The 10,444-nt window shown below is 35.8% G+C and overlaps 1 protein-coding gene and 1 non-coding gene across 2 annotated transcripts; both read left to right on the top strand.

The window, feature by feature from the left end:
* Window positions 1-404: 404 nt before the first annotated feature.
* LOC145055928 (small nucleolar RNA R71) lies at window positions 405-511 on the top strand. The gene has a single exon (XR_013685473.1). It is a non-coding gene; the product is annotated as a small nucleolar RNA R71 (small nucleolar RNA).
* A 4,133-nt stretch (window positions 512-4,644) lies between these two features.
* Window positions 4,645-10,040, top strand: LOC145052683 (phospho-2-dehydro-3-deoxyheptonate aldolase 2, chloroplastic-like). The gene is made up of 5 exons (XM_079000543.1): window positions 4,645-5,301; window positions 5,774-6,051; window positions 7,055-7,331; window positions 8,066-8,311; window positions 9,644-10,040. Exons 1-5 carry the CDS (start codon window positions 4,798-4,800, stop codon window positions 9,905-9,907), a joined length of 1,569 nt encoding a protein of 522 aa, XP_078856669.1. The 5' UTR covers window positions 4,645-4,797; the 3' UTR covers window positions 9,908-10,040.
* The last annotated feature ends 404 nt before the right edge of the window (window positions 10,041-10,444 follow it).

Below are 10,444 nucleotides of genomic sequence, written 5' to 3'. Positions count from 1 at the left end.
GTTTCCTCCAGTCCTCATCAAACTTATCCCCACTAGAGTAGCACACTTGAACCTTTCTGTTCTCATATTCATCTGCATTGCAGTCCTTTGTCAAGTGTGGACCACTGCATCTCTCGCAACCCACTCTTATGGCATGTATCGACTGGTCCATCTGTGTTATCCTGCGGTCCATATTATTTAGCATGGCCATGACCGCTGCTATTTCTTCAGTTTGGGACCCTCCTCCGCCTTTGATTCCTTCTTGTCTCGGGTTGTGGTATTCGCGAGAATGCTTCGCGAATTCTTCAATTAGCTCCTTGACCTCCCTTGGATTTTTCTTTGTCAAAGGTCCTTGAGAATCAAGGAGTTGTCTTGTCATCACGTTGACCCCATCATAAAAGATTGACATCTCTTGTTGCACATTTAGATCATGTTGAGGGCAATTTCTGAGCAAGCCCTTGTACCACTCCCATGCTTCGTATACTAACTCCCCCAGCTGTTGCTCAAAGTTGGCTATTGCCTTCTTGAGTTTGGCTATCTTGGATGGCGGGCAAAACTGGTCCAGGAATTTCTCACGTATTTGTGCCAAAGTGGTGATTGTACCCGGTGGGAGTGCTTTTAACCACTCCTTAGCAGCTCCTTTGAAAGTGATGGGAAGCATCCTAAGCAAGACTGTGTTTCTGTTGACATTTGGGACATTGAAGTAGTCTACAATGTCATTGACTTCATCTAGATGCTTAAAAGCATCCTCATGATCTTTCCCGAAAAATGGGATGTCCTTCAGGGCAGTCAATATGTGTCCCTTTAGCTCGAATGTGGCAGTGGCAGGTATTGCGGGTTGGACTAAACCGGGACCCACATCTTCTCGGATCCGCTTCTTATAAGCTCCCATGGACATTTCTTCAATTGCTGCCATCTCGTTCCTTGGCTCGTTCTCAGGTTCGATCGTGTGTTCTTCAAATTCCGGCTCGGTATCGTATTCGGACTCGGTTTGGACGGGTGTCTGATCCAAGTGCTCAATATTGCTCTTGTGCCTCACGGATGAACTTAACTCTCCTGTCTTCTTTCCCGACTTCCTTGAAAAAGTTTACTTCAATTCTTGCAAGGGCGTCTTTTTCTTGTGAATTGCAGACTCGGGATCTTCAAGTGGTGGCACCAAGGGTGTGTTTGAGCCTTTAGTCATGAACTCCTGCAACTAGCTAAACTAAAAACGTAAAACTGGACTAAAATAAGAAAAACTAAAAACTGAAATCTCAGCTTTCACGTCGTGAGTTTATTAAAACTCACGTCGTGAACTCTGTGACAGAAACAGAAAAAAATAAACTACTAAGCTAGCAAAAATAAATAACCAATTAACCTTTTTGCATATTTTATTCCACAAAAAGGGGCGATTAATCTGATGCAACTAAATAAACTAATAATCTAAGCCGTTCCCTGGCAACGACGCCAAAAACTTGATGTGCACAAAAGTACTCACTAATTTTAATATTTATAACCTAACAAACTCAACTAACTATGCACTTATAGGCAGTGTACCTAGTCAGATTACAGTATAGCTTGGGTAAGTCGGGTGTCGATCACAGGGAACGGTGTTACTAATTAATTTACTTACTATTAAATTAACCTAATTTTTAACAAGTTTAAAGGGGGTTTTACCTGATTTTACAAGATCAGATGAACTTAAATTCAAATTCAATAATTAAAAACACACACTCTTGTTTAGTTTGAATCTACTTCTCCCTTATGGCTAGCTAATGATTACGGATTATTAAGTTGGTTTTTTTGTTGTATTAGTAATTTAGTTCTAACTTTACCAATAATTAACTAATTCATGTCAAACCATGTATGTTCACACATAATTAACACATAACTAATTATGAATGTAAATATGCTATGTAAGATTTGTTATATAAACGCAATTATGATCACAATACACGTTCTCTAGCACAGCTAAGCTTATTTATTCTAATTACTAACTAAGATTGGTCAATCCTAGCTCTAACAATCCAATGTTCACTAAATCATTAGGTAAACAGGTTCATGCAGTTTAATGGTCACTAAGCTACACAGAACATGCAATCAAGCAATTAGATAAACAAACAGTAGCATGCTAGGTTATACAAATCAAACACAAGCAATTTTTACCAACTAAACTTAATCCATAAACATATAACTATTCATAAGTTTAAAGCTTCATCTAGCTAAACAAGAGTAGCTAGATTCAGCTGCTCATCATAGCAACTAAACCAACACAGCTAAAAATAATGAAAGACGTGTTCTTATTTAACCAAAATAGAAACCTTTATTCTTTTTGATGTTGAAAACCTTCTTCCAGAACCTTTCTTTCGCTTCAAATCGTCTTTTGGAACTCCTTCCTTCTGCCCAAGGGTGCCTCTATTCGTAATGGTCAAGGATTTATATAATTGCTGATATCCATAAATTCTTGTCGTGAATAGTAAGAAATTCACGTCGTGAGTTGTAGATAACCGTGCCCGTCAAGGATTCCTTCACCCGCGTACATATCTTCTAGAACCAACGATTCATGTCGTGAATCCTTTAAGTCTCACATCGTGAATAGTCTTTTTATTTCACTTTTACTCTTTTAATTCCCAAAGTTTCTTTCTTTAACACTTTTAGTCCCCTTTTCTTCAAAATGTCTTCTTTTTTGCTGTAAATAACATTTAAGCTCATAAGTACCATTATTCTAAATAAATTACCGACTTTTTAATAAAAATGTACTTAAATATTGCCTAAAAATAAGTATAAATATGGCAATATCACTCGTCACCACATTAGGTGTCGTGCGAGCCTCCTCGGATGTCAGCTGAAAAACCCTACTCTTCACCATAGGCGCATCCGCCTTGCCCCGATGGCTATTAGTGATCCTCAATGTCGCTGGACCGGGTGCTACCATTGGTCCCACTGCTGTCAAACTCGGACAATGGGCCTTCTTGTGGCCCCTTTGATTGCAATGGAAGAAAATCAGATCAGATACTGGGGTGGTGGTAGTAGTAGTAGCAGTAATATCCCTGCTAATATGACCCGTCTGATCGTACTTGAAGCAGTCATAACCACCCACCCTGCACGCTCGATCGTGCATCTTACTGCAGTTGCCATAGCTGCTCCGACCCTGTTGGCCTCTCGACTTGGAATCAAATACCTTAGGCCTCTTGCCCGAACCCCCTGAAACCTGAGTCTGAAATGGCTTCCTCTTCCTCTCCATCTCAAGATCAATCTCCTTCTTTCTGGCTCTCGCTATCATATCCTCCAGTGTCCTTCAACCGGATCAGCTCACAAATTGTTGAATATCACTCCTCAACATCTCATGGTATCTCGCCTTCTTCATATCCTTGTCTGCCACAGACTGCGGAACCAATAACGCCCTCTATTGGAACATCTTGGTGATCTCAGCCACCGTCTCAGTAGTCTGGAGAAGGTCCTAGAACTCCCTCACCAGCGGCTGCATCTTAATCACTGGCTTGGACTCAACTCGGAATCTAGTTACGAAGTCGTCCTATGTCATCGAATCACTAATCTCATCACCAACGGAGCGCCCAAAGTCCTTCCACTAGTCTCAAGCGCCCAAAAATGGTAATTTTTCTGTTAAAGAAGCAGTTAAGGAACAACGAAAAGTGCTTGGTTAACACTCTTAGGTGTTATCTATAAGGGAAAAACTAGTTTAGATGAACAAAAAAGTTAATATTATACAAGGAGGTTTTTGCTATGAGAAATCATTAAGGTTAGGTGCACAAAGCCTAATAGTTACTAGATCAACTCATTATACATTATACATGACCCAAAAGACACATCATAGATCTTTGATAGATGGAGTTTTGATCACTAACTTGGTGAGATATAAGTTAAGTGAATAGGTTGAACTCATGAAGCTGATTGAGAACTACATAGGGCTACTTTACAACAAGATGAGAACTTTACTGTCATAACTTATTGTAAAGGGTTGTAACATGGATACCATCAACTTTCACTAGTCCAACTATGATTGATACAAGTTTCACAAACCGCAATGTGAAGATACTATTGCAAATAAAAGTTGAAAACAAAATATCTCTTTGATGATGTTAGAGTCTTACATCAACAAGTGACAACCACATCTTATGTTAAGGTCTCACATATCTCTTCATATTAAACGACTCCACACATATCACCTGGTATATCAGTCACAAGCTAGTATCATGAGGGATCAACACACATATAGTCTAAACGTCTAATCTCATCGAGCCTTCAATTTATGGGGCATGTCAAATTTCAAACATCGACTAGAGTGCTTCTATATATATGATGGAACCCCACATCGTTCTTTAAAGAATCTCACGGACAATGTTATCATGGTTAAAGACACAAGTAAGATCTACACAAGAGGTACATAGAGCTTAATAAAAACCTGGTAACAAGAAGAATCAAAAGTGTGAAGTGTATGAGATTGAATTGTTGGTTTTTGCAATGTTAATATAAAACGGGTTACTATTTAAAAAAGATAGTTTTTACTCCGAGATATCGACCAAATTTGAAGGAGACGTGTAGTTTTACTAATTTTAATTGTAGAATGCTTAGTCAATGACCACATATCTAGATCCAACTCCTATTCCCATGTGTAGTATAATTAAATAGAATTTCACCATCCCACCAGATTTGTCCCCACTCAATTGCAGCCATGGCTACCTACCCCAAAGCTCAATTTGACCCTTCTAAATCTCACCAACTCTTCCCTTGTATATAACTCATGTTCTTGCCCTCTCACAAACACAAGCACAAACACAAACACACCAACCTCGGGTAGTGATAAAGAAAGAGAGAACAATGGCACTTTCAAACTCCTCCACTCTATCTTCCAAATCGCTCATTCAAACCTACCTTTCTCCCCACCAATCTCACCAACCAAGTTTCTCTCTCCTTCCAGCCAACAACTCCTACCGGAAACCAAAACCCATCTCCGCCGTTCACGCTGCAGAGCCTGCCAAGAGCGTTACGAAAACCCCATCTCCGCCTGCGCCGACAAGATGGAGCATTGACAGTTGGAAATCTAAGAAAGCTTTACAGCTTCCGGAATACCCTAATGAAGCCAGTCTCGCCGCTGTTCTTAAAACCCTTGAAGACTTTCCTCCGATCGTGTTCGCCGGAGAGGCCAGGCACTTGGAGGAGCGCCTTGCCGATGCCGCCGTGGGGAAAGCGTTCTTGTTGCAAGGAGGTGATTGCGCCGAGAGTTTCAAAGAGTTCAGTGCTAATAATATTCGTGATACTTTCAGATTGCTTCTGCAGATGAGTGTTGTTCTGATGTTTGGTGGACAGATGCCAATAATTAAGGTAACCATGATAATTCATCATCTCTGTTGACACGTTTGCTTTATAATTAATCATGAATCGTACTCTTGAATCTAGCTTCTACTTTATGATAAACTGGTTGATTCGTTTTACCTTGTCTTTTTGTGGAATTCAAAACAAATTCTAGTTTATTCCTCTTGATAGATGCACTTGTTATCTTTTTGGATTCTTGTATACTCTTGAACATATTATTTATAAAAAATTAGGCTCTAATTTCTACAAATTTGTTTGGAATAACGTGACAATCTATCAATCAAGATTCACAAGCTTTCTTCCAAAGAAGTTTCTTTGTTCCATTGTTGTGAACTTTCGTAATAGACATGACAAGTTTATTGAAACAATTTCATTAAAGATTAACCAAGTTTCACAATAGTTTCTTGATTAAAAACTTGTCATTTAAATGAGATTGGAGATGTATAATATGATCTTTACATGATGAATTGCTTTTTTTTAGGTTGGAAGAATGGCTGGTCAGTTTGCAAAGCCAAGATCAGATGCATATGAGGAGAAAGATGGGGTAAAGCTTCCAAGTTACAAAGGGGACAACATCAATGGTGATGCTTTTAATGAGAAATCAAGAATTCCAGACCCTGAAAGGATGATTAGAGCATATTGTCAAGCTGCAGCTACTCTTAATCTTCTTAGGGCATTTGCCACTGGAGGTTATGCTGCAATGCAAAGAGTCACTCAGTGGAATCTTGATTTTGTTGCAAATAGTGAGCAGGGTGACAGGTATGGAAAGGAGAAAATAGTAAATTGCTTTTAGTTAATTTAAGGGTTAAATATGGATTTATGCAACAAAGTTCCACCTTTTTATCAATTTATGCAACAAAGTTTCAGTTTTTTCTCAGTTTATGCAATAAAGTTTCACCTTTTTATCAATTTGTGCAACAAAGTTCCACCTTTTTCTCAATTTATGCAACAAAGTTTCACTTTTTTCTCAGTTTATGCAATAAAGTTTCACCTTTTATCAATTTATGCAACAAAGTTCCACCTTTTTCTCAATTTATGCAACAAAGTTTCACTTTTTTATCAATTTATGCAACAAAGATTCATTTTTTCTCAATTCATGCAACAAAGTTTCACCTTTTTCTCAATTTATGCAAAAAAGTTTCACCTTTTTCTCAATTTATGCAACAAAGTTGTTTTTTTAAGGACCAAAAGATGCAGTATTTTAAGCAGGAACTCGTAAAATATTGCATCTTTTGACCCTAAAGTGAAATGGTGTTGGCATATACTTCAATAAAAAAACGAATTTGTTGCATAAATTGGGAGAAAGTGAAACTTTGTTGGATAAACATGCATTTAACCCTAAGTTCAATTCATTTGCATATGCTTTTAATCATTGTTTGGTATTCAAATTGTACCCCCTCATTTACATTTTTGATTTTTGAGGTCATAAACTTTTTGCTAAATATTGGACAAAATCCCCATTTACTTGGATTTTCATTGCAAACAAACCATTATGCTTGCACTAATGAAATAAAATAAAACCACTTGTAAGGATGAACAATTTGGAGTTTTTAAAGAAATGTAAGTGGCACTTTTGTCCAAAATTGCTCATTGTTGGAAAGATATTCTCTTTGGCTTTATTAACAAAACCACGTTTTAAATTTTTTAATGGCATTTCTATAATTAGGTAAATTTTTCAAAGTGGAAACAAAAGTAAGATGCTATCTATAAATAATAAATGAAAGTAAAGTACATTGCTATTTTTTTTGTTGAAATAAAATAGGTATCAGGAGCTTGCACACCGTGTGGATGAGGCTTTGGGATTTATGTCTGCTGCTGGGTTGACCATTGACCACCCTATCATGGCAACAACCGATTTTTGGACATCTCATGAATGTTTGCTTTTGCCTTATGAACAATCGCTGACTAGGCTTGATACTACTTCTGGCCTTTACTATGATTGCTCCGCCCACATGGTTTGGGTTGGGGAACGTACCCGCCAGCTGGACGGGGCCCACGTTGAGTTCCTACGTGGCGTTGCTAATCCACTTGGGATCAAGGTATTGGATATTCAATATTGCTAATCATCATCATATCATATATTTATCTCCTTATTTAGACATGAATGTCAAACAAACCCTTTTAATTTTAGGGTTAATCTCATAAAAGACTTTATATTTTGTGTTTTTTCTGATCTAACCCTTTTAGACATTTTTTTCCCAAAAAAAAAAAATTGACAAAGTTGAGGGTGTATTTGGAAGCATGTAGAAGGTTGAGGTTTTTTTTTTTTTTTTTTTCGGAAAAAGACAAAGTTGAGGGACTTTTTGGAAAACACAAAATATAAGGTCTTTTATGAGATTAACCCTAATTTCAAGGGTAAAATATAAAAGCGCACAGCGTATGCTCACTGTTTATCAATTTAGACACTTGACTATTTTTGTGTAGTGATCAAAGCATTATGTTTTTTCTAACTGTTTAAAAGGAGCATTTTCTCAGCTACCTGGGTTTTGATAGGGGTAAAACCGTAAAATACAAACTAGTTTCATTCATCATCTTATCGATTTAGCTACTCAACTATATTTTTATAATAATAGTTTAGTAGCTACATAGCTAAAAATCAATAGTTCAGTGGCTAAATCGATAAATTAATGAAAGCATCAATCAAACGTTACCTTGTAACTTGGAAAAATGGTAATGGTTAAATTACAAGTTGCTTATTTGTTGTCAAGTGTAACGTTTTTTTGGTATTTTACAAATTTGGTGTCTAAAAATGTAATTTTTTTTTGTTTTTCAGGTGAGTCAAAAGATGGATCCAAATGAGCTAGTTAAGCTTGTTGACATACTAAACCCTAATAACAAACCAGGAAGAATTACAGTTATTGTAAGAATGGGAGCTGAAAACATGAGAGTGAAGCTTTCACCATTGATAAAAGCAGTGAGACAAGCTGGACAAGTTGTGACTTGGGTTTGTGATCCAATGCATGGAAACACCATAAAAGCTCCATCTGGCCTTAAAACACGCCCCTTTGATTCCATTTTGGTAACAATTCTCATCCTTTTATAAATTTTAATCACTATTAATAATTGTTTTTAAGTGAAAAAACAGTATACGAATACAGGTATAAATATAATCATGTTACTACTACACTTGTAGTATTTTTAAATAGGGAAATCTCTGATAAAGTTCCGGTATTTTGGGCGAGTTTACGGTTTAATCCTAATATTTGTTTTTTTGAGCAGAAAAGTCCCGATTATCTAAATTGATACGATAATCTGTCATTTTCTGTTGAAAAAAAATAAGGACTGTTTCGTTAATTTGGGCGAAGTATAAAATAATCAGGACTTTTCTGTTCAAAAATTAAAAATTGGGAATAAACCGTAAACTGACCCAAAATATTGGGACTTTATCTGGGATTTCGCAAGAAAAAATGAAATTGATTTGTAATTTTGCTAAGAATTTGTTTAAAATCAAGGATTATCTTTTGTGTTTTTCCGGATTGAACCTCAAATTTATTTTTTTTTGCCTGAAAAAGACTTTGTATTTTTTCATTTTTTTCCGATCTCGCCCTTTTAGTTGTTTTTTTTTCCAAAATAATTGTAAAATGCGAGTTTTTTTTTTGAGAAAAACTATAGAAGTTGAGGGTTTATTTGGAAGTAGTTAGAAGGTTGAGGGTTTATTTCAGAAAAAAGACAAAGTTGAGGGTTTTTATGGAAAAAATGAAAAAATATAAGGTTTTTTTGAGGCAAAAAATAAAGTCAAGTCTTTTATGAGATTAACCTAAAATATCAAAGCAGTGACTTTCTGGTCAACAAGGAGTCAAGGAGTAACCTTCTGGGAAATGGAATATTAAAAATGAAAATGACCTTTGTGGATTTTCTTTATTGTTTCATATATAAGGGGTAAAATTGGTATTACCAAAGGAGATGGAAATTTGATAAGCTCTATGAAAAAAAAATCAAGGGTATATTCTTGATACTTGATAGGATATCTAAATTCCTTGAATGGAGTCTGAATTCTTTGTCGCTTTATGTCAAAAAGTATGACTGAAAAGTCAAAAAGACTATCATGTCCTTTCCCACTACTAGTGTTGGTAGTTGGCAACTTGACGTATAAACTAAAGATAAAACAAAGAAAAGTACACTTGTGTTTTCCTCATTTTTTTGTCGATTTATTTTCTTTAGTAATAAATCCATTGTACTTTTTTTGACCAATTAAAAAACCATTTTTCCTTGTTACCTAATTCTGATATTTTTGACCAATTACAAAACCACAAATTATTTTTTTTATCGTTTTATCGATTTACTTATCAAGTAAAAAATGTAACGATTTTTTTTAAGTAAAAAATGTAACGATTTTTTTTTGTGGAAACAGGCGGAAGTGAGAGCTTTCTTTGATGTTCATGAGCAAGAAGGGAGCCATCCAGGTGGCATTCATTTGGAGATGACAGGTCAGAATGTGACAGAGTGTGTTGGTGGGTCCCGCACAGTGACATTTGATGATTTAAGCTCAAGATACCACACACATTGTGACCCAAGGCTAAATGCTTCTCAATCCCTTGAGTTATCTTTCATCATTGCAGAAAGGCTAAGGAAGAGAAGAATGGGATCCCAAAACTCCCTTTCTTTGAAGTTTTAAAAAATTTTGGTGTTTGTTTGTTAAAGTTTGTGGGATTTTTATGTTGACATGTAGTTAAATTTTGGAAACAATAATAAATTATGACTTATGAGATTGCTTTCAATAAAATGGTTTTAAGTGGCTTATTTATTTAGTTTTTGATATCGTTTTTGGAATAGTTGCTCGTTCACTTTTATTTAGGGTTAAGCATAAGAAAGTGTTAATGTCGTAAATGACAACTGATAATATTTAGTTTGCTGTTTAGGTCATTTGTCTTTTAATTGTATCGGATAGTTTATATTTTGGGTTAAGATTATACCATTGGTGTGGATATTAAAACAGTTATATTGGATACTATAGCGTCACATAGATATAAATGAACAAATTATAACTTTCTAGATGAAGTCCACATAAAATTTAGTACAAAATTAGAAGTACGCATAAAATTTAGTACAAAATTATAAGGTTAAAATCCATTTTAATAGGTAATAAAAACCCAAAAAACCATTTTTCCTAGTTACCCAATTCTGATGTTAGGACAACATATAAAAAAACACA

Source organism: Lactuca serriola, chromosome 5 (genome assembly GCF_051521515.1).
Source record: "Lactuca serriola cultivar US96UC23 chromosome 5, Lser_US96UC23_V15, whole genome shotgun sequence".
NCBI lineage: Eukaryota > Viridiplantae > Streptophyta > Magnoliopsida > Asterales > Asteraceae > Lactuca > Lactuca serriola.
Note: the sequence above shows the minus strand (reverse complement) of the source record. Positions and strands in the feature narration are given on the sequence as shown.

What these genes read in the sequence shown, in the direction of transcription:
- LOC145052683 (XM_079000543.1), top strand. Translation starts at nt 4,798, where the DNA reads ATGGCACTTTCAAACTCCTCCACTCTATCTTCCAAATCGCTCATTCAA. An exon ending in AATAGTGAGCAGGGTGACAG is followed by an intron (nt 6,052 to 7,054) that starts GTATGGAAAGGA and finishes GAAATAAAATAG; the next exon opens with GTATCAGGAGCTTGCACACC. An exon ending in CTAATCCACTTGGGATCAAG is followed by an intron (nt 7,332 to 8,065) that starts GTATTGGATATT and finishes TTTGTTTTTCAG; the next exon opens with GTGAGTCAAAAGATGGATCC.